Below are 17826 nucleotides of genomic sequence, written 5' to 3' on the forward strand. Positions count from 1 at the left end.
GGTATCTGTGAAGATGTGGAGTTTCAAGAGTCACCACAGACTCCACAGTTCTAACAGAGATTCCAGATACCCTGAAGTCAGTGCAGTTACAATTTTCACTGCTGTTATTGCCTGTATGAGATAGATTTCTGTCCCCTACTACAAGACTCATCTTCATTTTTCTGTAGAGATGTAGTTCAGATTCCAAGCATGCAGCTGCGCGTGCACTTGAGCCCGGCTAGCTCCACAGAAATGCGTAGCCACAGCCTGATTGGGCCGGCCGCGTGGCCACTTCAGCCTCCGCTCCAGGTGGGGAGCGGCTGAGGCAATCGGCCGGCTGCCCAAGACCTCTCACGGCAGGGGTGGGAGAAGGTGTCTCGGAGAGGCAAAGCTGAGTGGGCAGCAGCAGAGCAAAGAACGCAGCGAGACAAATGAGGACGTGGGGCAGCAGTCAGTAGCAGCGGGGGATGGGTGTATTGAAGGAAGGAAGATGCAGAATAGGCAACTAGCTGCAGCTAACTGCCAAAGACCTGCCCCTCGGGACAGGCAGTTATAGAATCCCCGAGGGGAGGAGCGCATCACAATAAACCAATAACAGTACATAACAAAATGATGAGCATGAGACTTAAACCAATCGGGGTACAACAAAGGAGTGGCTTCCCTCCCTGCACCAATCATCCTCCGCCCAGGGTAGAAGTTTCTAGGACTGGGGAGTAGGCAGAAGATGATGGGCAGGAGGGTTGCCAGGACAACAGGGGAGGGGAAACCCAGATAATGAAGGAAAACAAGGCGGGGAATACTGACAGGCAGGGAAACTGATACAAGAGAGCGGGAGTAACCATGGAGATTGTGATGGGCAGTTGGACTACATGAAGGAGAAGGGGGGGGGAAGGGAGACCTGAGACCGAACAAAGAAGCCATCTTGAACATTAACAGAAGGACTTATAAACAACTTATAAACAGACCAAAACTTGTTCAAACAATCAAAACCCACGCCACAACACAACCAGGACTTCACATAAATTGTTTTTAGAAGTCCATCAAGAAAAGCATAAAATGGTAAAGTGAGTCAAATAGAGTAGGCAGCATTCCAGAAAATGGACATGAGCTAGCCTACCCAGAGTACTCTGAGCACGTCCTTTGCAATTTAGAGAAGCTGATTCCCCAAAAGGAATACATATAATTACACTCATTAAACTTGGAGGCTGCTTGATTTTTCCTCAAAAATCATGCACTTGTGGTTTTGGTGCAAGACTCATCTTCAAGGCACACACAAGCAAAAGTATTTGCTGAAGTATCTTCATGCATATGGCTTTGGTGTTTGAGTTTCAGAATAGCTGCAATAGGCAATAATCAACAAAAGGGCCAATAGTTGATGTAAGTAACACTGTGACATCGTGAAAGCAGTTTCCCTCTTAGCAGCTCTGAAGTACTTCATCCCCTCTAAGGAATGTATGACATTATAAAGAAAAGGAAACTTTTTAGGTCATTGCATTTGCTTACTTCATACAATATATTCACCATGCAGGATAGATGTGAATTAGTCCAGGTCAGCGGTTTTAAACTTGGAGGTCCATGAGGCCATGCAGATCTATGGACTTCTCCTAAGTCCACAAAAGATTACTTTTCCTGAAAATCCAGCCTGCTGGCAGGGAGTGTAATTTTTCTATACACAAGCTCATGCTTCCCTAGGAAAATTTTGAAGGTACTGAGAAATAGTAAAAATGACTGGTCAAAGTAGCTGAAATTCATTGAAAAGTTAAGATTAACCATGTCAGAGCACCAGTTCTGTTTCTGATATAACTCTCACAAATGGCTACACTTAAAGCTTTCTCCCAGTTTATCCTGAGGGTCCCAAAACTGGCCTGAAGAGTGTTAACAATTATTCCAGACTTTCTGTGCCATATTTTTCACTGGCAGTAAGCCATGAATGGACCTCTCTTTGTGATGCAGCTTGGCTTGAGGCCAACTGAAACCAAGCCTTATTAGCCTGCTTGACATCAACAAGGCAAAGTGAATTTCTCTCCTGCATTGGTTTGGAAGGCAGAGGAGGGAAATGTTTCAAATTGACCAAATAAATTCAGTAAATAAACAAGTCAGCATTTAAATGGTTTTAGCTAGAGTGAGTGTCAGCAAATGTGCAAGTCAGCACAGGAGAAAATAGACCAGATCTGAATTAAAAAGTCTTGGATATTTATTATCCTCCTTTTATTGACTTGAGTTCTTCCAGCTTAAAAGGCAACAGTGAGCATAGAATATGAAAATCAATGCATCTGCTGCTGTTTATTGCAAATAAATTTGATTTTGAGTTAATTGTAGCAGTCATTTTTCATAATTTATGAGCTGCTGTTGCTGGAGAACATCAGTCATGTTGCACATTGATGTGCCTGATGATGCTGAGTGTGGCTTCTTTCAGGCAAAGGTGGAACATGACATCAGTGACTCAAACACGTAAGGAAAGCCAAAAGATATTTTTCAGTACTCCACAAGGGATAGTTTAGAAAACCATGGCCTTAAACATAAGTTGAAACTAGAAGAGAAGAGCAAGGTCTCTGGGGAGATACATCTTCCTAGCATTTATAACTTAGGTTGGGTTTATTTGCTTCCTTATGCCATAAGAATGTAGAGGACAATCTCTCAAACCATTCTGTAATTATGTTAAATTATTACTTTGCCACAAGCTTGCATTGTGCTTCCCAAGCAAGGGTCGGGCAGAGGCGTGAGTCCCAAGCAACCTTTTCTGTCCACTCTGTCTGAAAGCTTTAATCTTGCTTGGTCAATTAAAAAGGTGTGAAGTTCATGAATCCTTTATGCAGTTGGAGAGTTGTCAGCTGCAGATCTGTAACCAGCTGAATCTGAATTTTCTCCTGCCATCAAACAGCTCCTTCTCTGAGCTATACATGAAAATGTTGTCCAGTCCCACTATTCACGTTGCATTCAAATATCTTCTCTCTGTTAACTGTGAGCTATAAAGCCAACTGAAAAAATGAAATGAAAAAATGTAGTAAAATAACTTTTACTTTTGGCCGTGTGTCATCTGATGCATGTGCACTCTAATATGAGAGACCTTCCCCAAATATCAGGGTTCAAGGACAAACTAGGGCATTCCCACAAGTATGAAACGATACTCTGGAAAAGTAGAAAACTGACTATTTCTGTTGGATACATATTTTCTACCATATGATATTTGACATCAACAAATAGAAATGTGAGAAAAACCACACAATTGTGGGGTCTTGAGAAAGGAGAAAATGGTAATTCAGCTTTGGATGCAACCTTGAGATCCAGACTTGATGAACAGATTTCAATAATGAGTAGTTATGAACTTCGGTGTTCAAAGGAAGGTTAGTGCCTGAAATTTCCTGGACATTGTGCACTCAGATTTATCTTGTTGAAATATGCCTGAGCTGCCAACTGCTCAGTTTTTTAATCCATCCAAGGCATAGCATAACAGAAGCAGGGGTGCATTGAGCTATATAAATGCGCTGTGCAGCTAAAGGCACTCATGGCTGGCCAAAATCTTTTCAAGATATTCAGTTCAGGGTTGAAAAATAAATGCATGCATTAATAAATAAATGTGGATTAAAATTGCTCTCCCCAGCCTCTTGTGGAACTTTCCAAACAAAGTGTGCTAATATTTGAAGCCTTATTCACAGCAATTCAGTCTGATTTTGAAGCTCTGCAGGTAACTAGACATGGAGTCAAGAGTCACTTTTCAGGTCATATTTTTAGTCAGCTAAACAATTGCATCTATTTGTGGCCAAATAACCTCTGCTGTGACTCTATCAGAATGAATAGCTAAATGTGAGTCAAGGTGTGAGTGGTCAGCAGGGGAAAGTGAAATCGCCAAAGGAAATTTAAATCCCCAGTATGTAATTTCAGGGTTTTCAATGAGCAGAACTCATTCAAATTGCCTATTGTAGGGAAGCTGTCAGGTATATGGTAGGACTTTTGATCATTGCACGCCTCATTTTGCTTTTCTCACAAGAAGATTACTTTTTGCCTCTCCTAAAGTATTGCACCATTTCTACATCCGTTTTTGGTTTCAAACTTGATGATTTCATTGAACATGCCCTGCGTTTTTGTCAGGTTCCAGAGGCAGGAATCCAGCCACTTTTTAGTCCTGGTATGTTTGAAAAGAGGTTGTTATGAGGTGGGGACTGGTGTCTTCTCCCAAGTAACAAGCAATAGGACAATAGGAAATGGTCTCGATTGACACTAGAGAGGTTGAGATTGGATATTACAAAAAATTTCTTCAGTGAAAGAGTGGTCAAGGATTGGAACAGGCTGCCTACAGAAGTGGAGAAATCACCCGTCTCTGGAATTGTTATAAAAAAAAGTGTAGATGAGATGCTTAGAGACATTGTCTCGTGGTGGACTTGGATGTAATGGTTGGACTTGATGATCTTAAAACCTTAATGATTCTATGATTCTATGGTCTCTTGGTCTCATTCAGAGCAAGACCACAGAAGAAGGGTATCTGGTATGTTGTTGCCGCGTGTTACTGTGACAGTCCTGTGCCCCACATGAAGGTAGAGGATGAACACTTCAGCTCTTGACTTGTGCTACATGGCACCGTGCCCTATTAAAAAATAACCCAGCTGACGTGTTTTTCTCACAGGAGCCAACTTCTCTTTGCGAGAGCTGGGACTTGAAGATGTGACACCCACACACGGGGCTTTGTACCGGACCGACATCGGGCTGCCTCACTGCGGCTACTCCGTCAGCGCCGGCTCGGATGCCGACACGGAGGCAGATGTGGTCATGTCACCCGAGCACCCAGTGAGGCTCTGGGGACGCAACACCAAGTCCGGGCGCAGCTCCTGCTTGTCAAGCCGGGCCAACTCCAACCTCACCCTCACCGACACGGAGCATGAGAATACTGAAACAGGTAAGTGGTGACAGTGCATGCAAGTGTCAGCCTCGAGCTCTGTAAGGAAAGTGTCTTCCTACTACTCCACCTTAATCTCCCTTAGGTTTAGTGATGGGGTTTTTTATCAGACTCCATGAAAACACTCTTCTAACAGCCCCAGTCGTGGCCTTTTTACTGTCCTACAGAGTCTTTGTTAATGAACTGCTGGAGAAGCTCCTACTTATTTATCACTGTGACAGAGATCATTAAATAGCTATAATACTCTCCCTGCTTTTTGCAGCAACCTTTCAGAGGGAAGGCATTTAAATCTCCCCTCCTCTGGCCAATGCTACTCTTATCTTTGCTCAGATTTTCTGGGCAGATAATTTTCTTCTCTTCCTAGCTGGTTCCTTGACAGGGACCGCTTCATTTATGTAAATTGGTTGACTGCTCTCTGAAGGAAAACGATGGCGAAATATTTTTAGAAGCCTTTTACTTTGTGTGAAATAAAAACTGAAGGTCACAGATTTTTTATCTCTGTAACTTTGTGTCCCCAGCTGCGGGGATTCCTGTGTGCCTTTTGTAGGTCTGCGAACCTTTTGGTCAGCAGTTCTGCCAAGCAGTGTAGGAGAAGGAGAGGGGACTTTGATTCAGTTACAACTTGACCCGGGAGTTCATCCAGTCCTATATGCCTTTGCACCTTTAATTCAATTATAGCACAGCCTGTTTCTTGATATAGCTGCTGCGTACAAGTCATTGGGCACTTGTGCTCGGCGCAGAAAGCTCATGTGAAATGACTGTATCACTTGTTCTTTTCATGCTTTCTGCCACAGTATTATAGTGACAAATGATGATAAGTTTTCCTCTGGAAGCCATGACAGTGAGACATACACCACCCACATGATTTTATGTTTAACTCCAACAAAATTACAGTTGAAGCTTATTAAGTTTCTACTTCGAGATAATGATATATTAGGCAGAGTTCAAAGATAAATGGTCTTCTGTTCAAAGGATGTACAGAAGAATCTTTTTAAATTATCTTTACCATACATTTTAAAAGATTCTTAGTGTAGTGTCTTACAAGCAGACACACAGGGGCAGGTTGCATTGTTTTCCTTCTGATCCTTGTGTTTTGATGAAAAATCAGAGGGATGATCATGGTCAATTAAAGTTTTGCAGCTTCACAAGAAATTGATTGTGACAGTGCTCACAGGCATCCCAGGATGAGGGAAGAGACGAGGATTTGACTCCATATTTCAGAAGGCTTGATTTATTATTTTATTATATAAATTACATTAAAACTATACTAAAAGAATAGACAAAAAGGTTTCATCAGGAGCTAGCTAAGCTAAGAATAGAAAGGAAAGAATGATAACAAAGGCAGTTGTCTCAGACTCTCTGTCCGAGCCAGCTGGGCTGTGATTGGCCATTAATTATAAACATCTAAGATGGGCCAATCACAGATCCACCTGTTGCATTCCAGAGCAGCAAATAACCATTGTTTACATTTTGTTCTTGAAGCCTCTCAGCTTCTCAGGAGGAAAAAATCCTAAGGAAAGGATTTTTAATGAAAATATGTCTGTGACAATTGATAAAAAACAGCCAAAAGCAACCAACTTGCACTTCCATCCCATTCTCCTCTATCCAGGCTCTCTTTTGTGCTTTCCATGTGATGTGTGAGCAGCTGCATTCCTATCCCATACATTTTTTCTTTCCATGCCTACTAAGAAAAGCTTATACAAAATTCTAGGTTGGTTCCCCCCCACTTTGGTCTTAACAGAGAAGAATTGCATTATCTGTGGGAGCCTTTTTCCCTGCTCTCTACACCTGCAAATGCAACTTTGTACCTACAGATCACTTTCAAATGAAATCATATTAGAAACAGCACATTAGCAACTTCACATGCCTTGAAAGGCTTTACTGAAAGTAATCACAGAGGGTGAAGGACTCATGTCAGGTTGGAGACAACCTTCAATTCCTCTTTCCTTAAGTTTAATGGCACACTAACCATTTGCTATGAACCATCACTTCAAAGCAACTAGAAAAAGAGAAATGAGAGGTGGAGAACATACAATGCTGTATAAAAGTAGGAGTTTCCTTGGAGCCTAGGCATTTGCAGTCTTAGTTGTTGGGTGTTTTGAATGAGAAGGGCTGTATCATACTAAAACCAAAAGTCTGTGTAGCACAAATAAAACATAGATTGCCGTGGTGTCCAGTATGTAATAGTATTGTTCATAGTGACAAAAAAAGAGGTGGTGGAGCTTAAAGGAAAATATTAAGATCGAAACTGTGCTGGTGATGAGCTTCATATGATGCTTAGACTTTCCTGGGAAGATGTCATAGACATCAGACCATGTTCAGGTCACAAAAACTGGTGCAGAACTGAGAAAAAGGTCACTTTAATATAGAGAATGTGGTTGAATTGGTGATATAAACATATGCAAACAAATGTTGCAAGGTAGAAAGAAAAGAAGGTTAGGGAAAAGTCTTTTAAGTAGGTAGAATTTGAGCACTTTCTTTTGCAATTGCTTGGCACAGATAAAGGCATGAGAAATCTTTGTGCACCAGCTCCTCACAGCCTGAGACCTACTGTTGGAGAAAGTAGAAGCCTGAGATCCTCTCAGAAGCTTTTTCTGCTGAACATAAAGGCGTTTCCTCCCTCCTCATTCCACATAAGTAATGTTTCTCTGGGCTGCTAGCTATCACACATGCTATTTTGAGAAATCCCAGATTTATAGAGGAAACATTTTCAAGAAGACCTGAAATTTTGCTAATGGCAATGTAAAGTAACATAATGCTATGACTCAGTTTACAGGATGCCTTTATGAGCCAATATTAATTGTTGACAGTATTGATAGAAGTTATAGCCTTTAGCGGAAGTCAATATGGACTTTATGAACCTGCCATCAATAGAAGAGTTTATGGGGCTCATTAAACCAACTTCTCCAATGAAGGTCAAAGTCAGCAGTTTTTACACTGTTCATTATTTATCTAAAATAAATAATCAGAATTTACTTCTGGTGTTTGTAAATCCAAAGTTGTCAAAGCACAATTCTGCCAAAACATTTATTGTGTTCCTAGAAAAGGAGAGAAATCACTCCCCTGAAAAGTAGGTTTGTTTTTATTTCAGGAGTGGTGATGCCTTAAAGGAACAGAAAGGATGCTGGTCAGAAAGGACAGTCACAGTCCATCCCTGTCCTTAAGGAAGTCTATGAAGTCCTGTGGTTTCATGGCATATTGTAGTCCATAGATCACTTGAACAGGGAGCTGACATGGAAAGCCATCCACAGCTTTATCTAAACTGTTATGAGGTTTTCAGAGAATCCCAGAGGTGTTTGGGTTGGAAGGAACTTTAAAAAGCATCTAGTTCCAAGCCTGTGTCCTGAGTAGGGATACCTTCATTAGGTTGAATGCTTCTAGGAGGCCAAATGCTTTTACTAAGTTAAGAATTTGTTCTCACTAAAGAGTTGAGTTATAACTCTGGCATTGCCCTGAGCTCGCATCCTGCCGACTCAAACAGCCACAATGGCTTCCCCTCCAGTGGACAGTGCATTTCACTTGACCTGGATAGTCACTTTGCACAGTGAGGGGACAGAGGCACAGCTCAAGTTGCTGCATCTTGCCTCAGGAAAATACCATCATTCTGATGGCAGAATGATGTAGCAGGCACTTTATATGGCTCAAGAGGTTTTCTCCTGCATGATCATGATCCAAACTGGAACTGTGAACTCCCATTAATAGTTCAGAACCAAGCACAGTGGGAGTCTGGTTCCTGGAAGTCTAGGAGATTTTAGGAGAACTTCTTTCCTATAGTAGATTGCACTATTTCTCAGCAAGACTGATTCAAGCAAAAGAAGTTCCTGAAGTGGTCATTTGGAGTGAAGCCTGGAGTTTCCTGGCGGTACCTTAGCTAACCCCGAACAGGATTTGTACTGAGCCAGCAATTGTTTACCATAGAGAAGAGCACATTGAAGAAAAACGAGGTAATAGTCTTCCAGAAATTGGCTTATTTTTCAGCAATTTAGTCACATACAAAAGAAAAAAAAAACAACCCAAAAAACTTCTAATCATAAGAACATCATTATAAAAATACAGTACCACAGGATAATTTAAACTGAAAGGCATTGCTGAAAGTCTCTGGTCCCTCTCCTGCTTAAAGCAGGGCTAAGTTGGAGGTCAGGTTGGGTCACTCAGGGCCTTTTTCAGTTGCAATTTGAGTATCTATCAGAATGGAGAGGCTACAGCCTCTATATCCTGGCTCTGCAGGTGACCATGTTTGCTGTGAACAACTCTTTTTCTAAGAGCTGGTATGGATTTCAACTGCAACTCATGTCCATTGCTCCCACTGACCACCTCCAAGAACAGTCTGACTCCATCTTCTGAGCATCACCCATTGCAAAAACAGGTGAAAGACAGCATCTAGAGTATCCTCTCCACATAAACAGTTGGAAGGCAGTTTGGCACTAGAGGAGATCAGAGGAGTCTGAGGAATTCCAGTGCTTAAAGCTTTTAAGTGTAAACTAGACAAAGATCTGCTGAGAAATGTCTAGACTAGATGCTGTCTTGGTCAGAGTGGCTTTCTGTGCGAGGCTCTCAAGCATCCCTCTTTCTCCAGTTTCAATTCCTGCAGCACTGCTGTGCCTTTTTCGTCTGGGGCTGTGCAGGACTATTCAGCCTGCGCTTTTGTACTGTCTAGGGGACTCCTAACATATGTGGACATGGACAGTGTTTGTGTGCAAGCATCCAGGAACTGGGGGCTGTGTCTATTTCCTTTGGGTCTGTAATAGAGATCTTAAGCCAGATCCACCCAAAGTATTATGAATCATGCTGGTAACCTCTGGACATATTTGAACATGAGAGATAGGCAGAAAATGCATAGATATTCCAATACAAAATCCCTACCCACAAAAAAGAACCTGAAAAAAACAAACAAACTAACAAACAAAAAAACCCAAAACCCCACCAAAACAAAACAAAACAAAACAAAAAAAAAGGAAAACAAAAAAAAAGGCAAAACAAAAAACCACCACCAACAACAAAACCAAACTGCTTTTTCCTCTACCTTCAGTGTGATAATGAACTTACTGGTTTACTCAGTACAATCATTACAGGGTTACCGTACACCTGGGCCAACAGCATTTTTAAAATTGGTCTTTGTGAAAGTGGAGTTGCAGCCCTTTAAAAACAAACAAACAAACAAACAAACAGTACAGCATAGCTTTCAGCTATTCCAAAGAACCCATTCCAAACTATTCCAAACTAAGGATTTACTTTAGTTGTAATCTGGGCTCAGTGTTCATATCCACCAAGGTGAGTAGTTGGTTAAATATGAGAAGGAACAAGAGACAGAGGAAGCAGTTTTTTTCATTAGCAGGACAAGTCAGCCATGATTAACACTGTGAGGAATGGCGTGATGTTTCTCTCTGTCATCATCTCTTCCTTGGAAGAATGTGGGCAGTATCAAATGGCCAGAAGGATCTCACAGACAGGATGATTAGCATCAGATGGCTCAAGACAGTTCAGCTGAGTTGAAGATGCTCAACTGTGATCTATCATGTAAAGAAATTCTTGCAGCAGAAGTGTAGCTGAAGTGTGACTTCACCACACTGAAAGATTAGTGGATATGAATTAAAATTTCAGATCTAACCACCCAGGAAGCCAAAATTCAAGCTGCAGGACCTTTTCTGTCAAATTGCCCTGTGCAACTTCTTTCCGTCTTCACAATTCAAAGCCATGTGGGAAACATCATCCTGCAAAAACTTCTTCACCCCTTCTGTGGTTGCAAAAGGGTTTACTACTGGACTCCAATCACCCATTTAATGATGAATTGGATATAGGTTTGATCACCCCAACACTTCCTCCACACATCTGTTGATCATCTCTGTTTAGGATGTACAGTTTCATCTCAGGGTTGATTTATCTTCAGCTTCACCTCTGAAAGCACCAGTCAGTGCCAAAAATTATATGGTGACTATAGTAATACAGACACTTACTGGTGAAAAGTTTTAAGAGCAGCATTTTGGACCCACATCCTACAAAGAGGAATAATTTCCCCTTCTGTGCCATCCCTTGTATTGTTCATGACCAGCCTGGATGTGGCTGTGAGCAACCTGGTCTAGTAGAAGGTATCTCTGCCTTCCCAAAGCAACTCAGGTGTTGGAGCTGGGTGGCCTTTAAGGTTCCTTCCAACCCAAACCATTCTGTAATTTTTTTTTCCTTTAGTCAATCCTGTTCTGGATTGCATTTAAATGAGTGCATTTAAAACTGCCAAGCAACAACCAGCTCAATCTCCAAACATGCTCTCCAAGCCGTACCAACTTAACCAGAAAGGTAGCAGATATGTTGTACTTAATTTTTGCTTTCTCACAAAATAAATTGCCTTTCTGAAAAATTCTGATAGGCTGTTGTAAAACTGAAGCATAGTGGCAATCGGGAACCTTAAAGCTCACATGATAGCTCTGCTTCCTCTACCATCCCAGACTCAACTCTTACCCATGTTCATTGACATAATACCTGATTTACAGAGCATTCCTTGCAGTAACCCCCACATTCTCTGCTTCCACTGCTTAAGCCATTACTGTTGCTAGAACGAGCGCTTAAGAAACTGCATAGGGTTTTAGGACACAGCAGAACTGAATGCTTATAGAACATATTATAAACACAGGGGTACATTAAAGCAGGAAATAATTAAAGACAAGTATTTCAAACAAGGAACACCAAAGAAATGCTACAATTTTATTTCTCTGGGGCAGTTAATAAATATTACTGATGCTTTCATTTATTCAGTAGTGACTGATACACAACTCACCAAAACCTTTGAAGGCTCCTGTTGCCATCAGCAGTGTTACACCAGGTCCTAGGTACATGGTGATAACAGTCTGTTTTTTGAAAACAGCATGCCCAAGTGGTATAGATCCCAATACTTTTGGTTAAATACACCGCAATATGCTGTTTGCTGCTAGTTTTCTGATAGCCATTTTGGCCTCTTATTAAATCAGAAAGCTGTTCCAATGATCAAGCTACATTTCATCAGCTTTTTCAAAATATTTTCTCCTCAGAGTCTTTTTACAACAGCTAAGAGAGCTTTAGACAAATAGTAATTATTTCTGTGTGTTTTCCTTGTTCTCTTTGGTTGTTGAGAGCTCTTCTCCTAATGTCGTCTGTATTTGCTACCGGGTGCCTTGCAAGGTAGCTTCTTAATAGCTCTGACTCTCTGCAGAGGAAGAGTTTTTACTCAGTTTTCTTTGCATTCACCTTCCTGTTTCCCAAATCATGTTGACCCAAATCACTGGCCCAAAGTACAGTTCAATATATCAGTCCAATTAGCAGTGCCAGAATTACTGTGTAATCTCTGCATTACAAATTATTTGTTAATACCCCAGTTGATAATCCATGGTGACTTTTCTTTTTGTTACCATGTTTTGCTGAGTAATTTCCTTTCAGGCTTCATCCACTCCATTGTTAATATTGTTACTGTGGTTGCCGCAACATCATCTCTTTATTTTCTCCTCTGAATTAAACAGTGCATTATAAAGTACTTCCAGTAAATGAGAGTGTGCTTCAGATATGCTTCTTCTGCAAACCATGAAGGCAAAAATGTGATACTTATATTCTGGAGAATTCAGAAAGGAATTTTTTTTTAAAAACAAAACATTTTTCAAAATAAATTATAATTTTAAAAGGATGTACTATGAGCTATATTTTATTAAGTTTTCCTTACGAATTTTTAGTAAGGGAAAACAATAATAAATTAGAACTACCCAGGCAACATCAGACATCTGCTGGCTGTCAGCTTTCACTTGTCTCACATCAGTTGTAACCTTAATATTAACAACATGTTTCAGCTTGAAATAAAAAATTAGCCAGAACCCTTACCACTAAATATCCATCATCGGTTGCAGAAGTTAGTGAAGAACTACATAAAGTAGTAGCACATCCAGAAGGGAATTTTCACTGATACCTTTCCTTATTTCAGCTTCTCAAAACTCTTATACTGCCCTTTTCCAGGCAGAATTTGCAAAAAAACCCCCATTTTAACTGTGTGTGGATACTTTTGGGATATGGCAATTTACTGAAGCCACCTTACAGAGATATTCAGAGATTTGGTGATCGCTTAAAATGTGAAGGTCAGGGGAAGAAATGTGCCTTCAGGCTCTCCAACCGTAAAGATACTAATATTCTTATGAAAAATGTTAGTCCTAAAAAGGAGACTTTTAACTGTATGACCAGCAAATGCTACATTTTCCACTGAAAAATGGCTCCCTTGAAGGCTGTTACATCTTCTTTACTTGTGATCCAACTTTCTAATCACTGACATTCTTGATGATAGATTCCTCATATTTTCTGTCCTCTTATCTTTTTTGTCCTTTTTAGATGTTAGTCCTGAGATACTTCTTGAAAGTGAATAGGTGAGTCACCACCTCACTCCTTCATAAGAGTCTCAGAGAAAGTTTTACTTGGATGAGACAGTGAATTCATGGGGTTTAGGACCACAGACACTTATCTCCTTCCACATTCAACCAATTCCCTGCCCACTGGGAGTAAAACAGGCTTTCAAAATGAGGATGTCACTGCCTCTCAGGCAGGATTCAACCCACTTGAGAGCCGATTGTCGCTTTGATAGCACCACAAAGGGAACCAGAAGCATCTTTGCTCCCCATTTAAGAGGCGAAGGCACATGAGATTAGTCTGAATTTAGTATTTCAAGTGCAGCATTAGTGGTCAGTATCTTGATTCTGTTTCACAGTGAAGGAATTCCGACTGATTTCTAGGGCTAATTTATCTCATTGCTGGCCTCTTTGTCCCTAGAGGAAAAGAAGTATTTTTTTTTCCTGTTAATTTTATTCCTGTATGGTGTGCCCGTTGAGAATGTACTTTCTGCATTAGTGTAATCTGCATCTGAAAGGATGCTAACAACTTAAGTCCTTCCCAATGTTATTCTTCTGTAATGAACTGCAGTTCAGTACAGGTTAGTGTGTAGGTTTCACGTTGTTATTATTATTGTGATGATGGTGAAGCCATGAGGCAGGGAAAAAAGACTAAAAGACACTCATTATTAGCCTGAATATTGGTGAAGAGGTCATATAGAAACAACATCAACAGGTAAGAATTGCTGTTCTTTGTAGTTATGTGATTAACTTTTGTCCTTTCTTTTGCCACTTTAAACTGCCTTGTCATGGTGATTTTTTAAAGGAAAATAATTGCATTTATTAATATTGCAGGCAAGCTGCCAAGTATCTTGAAAGCAAATCTATGCATTTTTACACTGTTTCTGAGTGCCATAAATAATTTCTTGTGGTGTGATACACCCCAAGGGGAATAAACCTATGTTCAGCAGCATGAAACGTTTTGATAGTAGCTTTGCTTCCAGCCTGGTTTTGGGACGGGATTTGTGCATCATTGCCAATCAGGAATGGCTACCACCATGGACTGAGGATTATGGTCAGGACACTGAGGGCCATCATAGCTGGCATGGTACTGGACATCAGTACTGGAGTCAGGGTGGGCCTGCAGCTCAATGGTCACTCAGAGCAGGATTTTATTTTTAGGGTCTGACCTAAACTCTATTCTAGGCAAACAATTGATCCCTCTGGGATACATGAAAGAGAAGCAGCATGGAGAAAAGCCAAGAATTAGAGGAGACAGTTAATGTCCCATCAACAAGAATGGGGTGATGGTTGAGAACTCAAAATAGCTGGATATCTACCTTGTGTGGCCCACAGACTCCTGCCTCCAGTTAGCCAGCTGGTTAAGCATGGAACAGGGAACCAAAGCTTGTTTCCCAATTTCCTTTTCTCCATTTTTTTCCTTCATCCTGGATCTCTAGGGGTCACATTGAGCTGCAGTCGGCAGGACATGTCCATTCACCATCCCAGCATTTCAAAAACATACATTATTTCCTGAAGAGTAGAAGAAATTGGGAAGAAAGCCTGGTGCACCTGGCTTTCAATACCCACTATTCCCCCTACAAGTGTTCTTCCCAACTGGGCATTTCCAGATGCTCGTGTCTGTGTTTCTAAATTCCCATTTGGGCCACTGAATCTGCTTCTGAGTTCAGCACAAAGTGTTAGCCCAATCTGGTTCAGTCTCCAACAAGGCCCCTTGAGGTATCTGGCGTTGTTTCTTTCAGTAAAGATGTGTCTCCATCTATAAGCAGAACAAAGTGAGAGGAAAGAGCATGTTATTTTTGGTTTACCCATGCCCAGAGGTGCACACTGAGCTCCAAATAAAGGAAAGCATAGCTTCTGCCATGAGAATTTATTCATTAAAATCTCATTGTTTTATTTCTCAGAGGATTTTGATTAACTTTTAGCAACTTTATTCAATCAAGGGCAGTGATTGAAAATGCATTACTGCCCTAATTCTGTGAAGTTTTCAGTTTTCCTTTGGACTGCCCCTAAAAACTTTAATTATATGCTCTAGGGCAGGTTGTTGTTTAGTTTTCTCCACCACAGCAAAGATCTTACTGAATCATGTATATAAAAAGAAAACAATAATTCACAGCTTTTTTCACAGGCAGATAGTGACAGGACAAGGGGAATGGTTTTAAACTAACAGACAAGTGATATAGATTAGATGATATTAAGAAATTCTTTACTGTGGGGATACTGAGGCATTGTCACAGGTTGCCCAGGGAAGTTCTGGATGACCCATCCCAGGAAGTGTTCAAGGCAAGGTTAGATGATGTTCTAAAGCACTTGGTCCAGTAGGAAGTGTCCCTGACCATGGCAAGGGGCTGGAACTCCATGATCTGTAAGGTCCCTTCTAACTGAAATAATTTTGTGATTTTTTGATTACATCTGAGGCACCAATTTGTTTAATAGGTTGCCACCCTGGCTACCCATCCCCATGCCCTTTCACGAGTTCTCCATCCCTATGGTCATGATAGTGCAACTGCTCATGGGGCCCAGCTCTGACTTATCCCCCAAACCCATGTATTTTAAAGCCTTTCCTCAAGGGTGCCAGCTCACGGAGCTCCTGATTTCACAATTTCCACTCAGCTCCCGTGACAGAGAGATCAATTCATTGCCAGATAGAGCAGCAGAAATCCCACCCAACAGAAGATCCTCCTGATTTGCGTCAAATAAGGGCCAGTGACTGAGCCCCCAGAAACATCTGGGGGCTATTTAAACCAGCGTTGCCAGCAAGGAAGGAGCATTGGCAAACTTTCTTGGAAATGCACCCCAGCTCCAGCTCTCCAGCAAGAATGGTCAATGCCTTTGGTCTCACCAATGCATTTTCTATGGAAGACTTATTTTCTTCTCAGTCTCCAGCATGGTGAAGTACTTTTATTACCCATAGTTTGAGAGGAGGGGGTGAAATTATGACCATATTCCAGTTTCCATTTAAATGCAGTTTTGACCTGAATTTCAAATAAATGTAAGACAACAAAAAATACTAAAAACTCCAGTAATCATCTACTGAATAAGAAATCTGTTGTTCACCATTTTCTCTTCATAAAAAATGTAAAAATGTAGGAATCTGAATAAATGCATGCTAAACTATATAATTGCTGAAATAAATATGTATAGATATAGGATACTTTTTGATTTAGCATAAAGAAGCAGCAAATTATACCAATCAGTGAGAATCAACCAGTTTTAAAAGAAAATAACTGAAAAGCACACATGCAAAACAAGATTAAACCTGATTATTTAAATCAAGATTCTCTGCTTCCTGGTTTAAACCATGATTATAATTTAAATGAGGCCACCCTGCCACAAATAGTTTAGAGACAATGATTTCTCCCACTTGTATAATGCGCTGATTTTATAGCTGAGGGAGAGTCGTGTTGCTTGTATGGAACATTTATGTACTGAGCCTTTATCTCCAGCCACTTTCTTAGTTTGCTGCTAGTTTGGTTTAGTTGTTTGAAGAAGGCAAATGGTAATCCTCATCTGAAGGAGTGGAAATCTGATACCCCACAGAAAAATTCAAGATGCTTTTCCTTTGGGAGTTTTCCTTCTTTCTTAGAATGGAGCACTGCAATCTCAGAGTCAGGCTAGGATGCTGACTTCCCAGTAACACAGGGACTGGAAAAGCAGCTGTAACCCCACATTAGAGTATGAAGGGAAATGTCTCCCTCTCTCTGCTTTGGATAATTACATTCTACTTAACAAAATTCCCTTTGCTCTTATAGTTGGAAGGGGTGTTTCTCCTTCATTAATTGCTCTGGCTTGCTGCTGTGCTCTACCAAGCAGCTGTTAATGTTCCACCCCAGAGGAGTCTGCAGTTCAGTGATGGGTGAAATGATTAAGGCTTGCAAAGCACTTGATCATTTGGAATGAAAGGTGTGACATAAACATACCTCATTAGTTTCATTAGTGCTCAACAAAGCAAACTTTACCTGTAGCTGGTTCCACTCCTCCTTGGCATTTAATACAAGGTGTTCCCTCTGGAACACGTGCAATTTGTTGGATGCATTCTTAGCTGTCCTTAAAAAGCCTGTTACCCAGACTGGTGATTTGACCCATCATATATTGGGGAACTGCCATGAAATGAGTGCTGTGTTCGCAGAAGTTTGAAGAAGTCTTAATCCTGCCTTAGTTCTCAGGAAAAGAAAGATAGTGACTTTGGATATTACAGATATTTACTCCTGGTGTCAGGAAAGTAGAAATTACAGATATTTCCCGGTGTCAGGAAAGTAGAAATTCTGACACGGGATCAATCTACAAAGGAGAATAAGGGAAGGGCTTAGAGGAATGTTACCTGATGGAGCTGTAGAGAAGCATGTTAGAAGTTTGGTTGATAAAGATGGTTAGGTTGGTAAAGGTTCACTTAAAGATTTATGCCAATAGAAGAAAGATGTATGTATTTGTAAATTTTGTGCCTAAACTAGACTTGCTATTTAGCAAGGCACAGCAACAGGGTTCCATGTCTCTTGTCAGGTAACAGTGTCCCTCAACATCACCTGAATATTTTTGGCTGTTGACTGTGCATCAAGTCTGATTCCCCCTGATGGGAGTCCTTTCCATTCCATCTGCACAGGACTCCTT

At 40.9% G+C, this 17826-nt stretch overlaps 1 protein-coding gene across 3 annotated transcripts in view; it reads left to right on the forward strand.

The window, feature by feature from the left end:
* TENM4 (teneurin transmembrane protein 4) overlaps positions 1-17826 on the forward strand; it is a 595878-nt gene that overhangs the window by 252009 nt on the left and 326043 nt on the right. For all 3 annotated transcript variants that reach the window (XM_030971231.1, XM_030971250.1, XM_030971240.1), the window contains exon 5: positions 4601-4870. In XM_030971231.1, coding sequence (XP_030827091.1) covers positions 4601-4870 — 270 coding nt within the window. The remainder of the gene's footprint in view (positions 1-4600; positions 4871-17826) is intronic.

This window comes from Camarhynchus parvulus, chromosome 1 (genome assembly GCF_901933205.1).
Source record: "Camarhynchus parvulus chromosome 1, STF_HiC, whole genome shotgun sequence".
Lineage (NCBI taxonomy): Eukaryota > Metazoa > Chordata > Aves > Passeriformes > Thraupidae > Camarhynchus > Camarhynchus parvulus.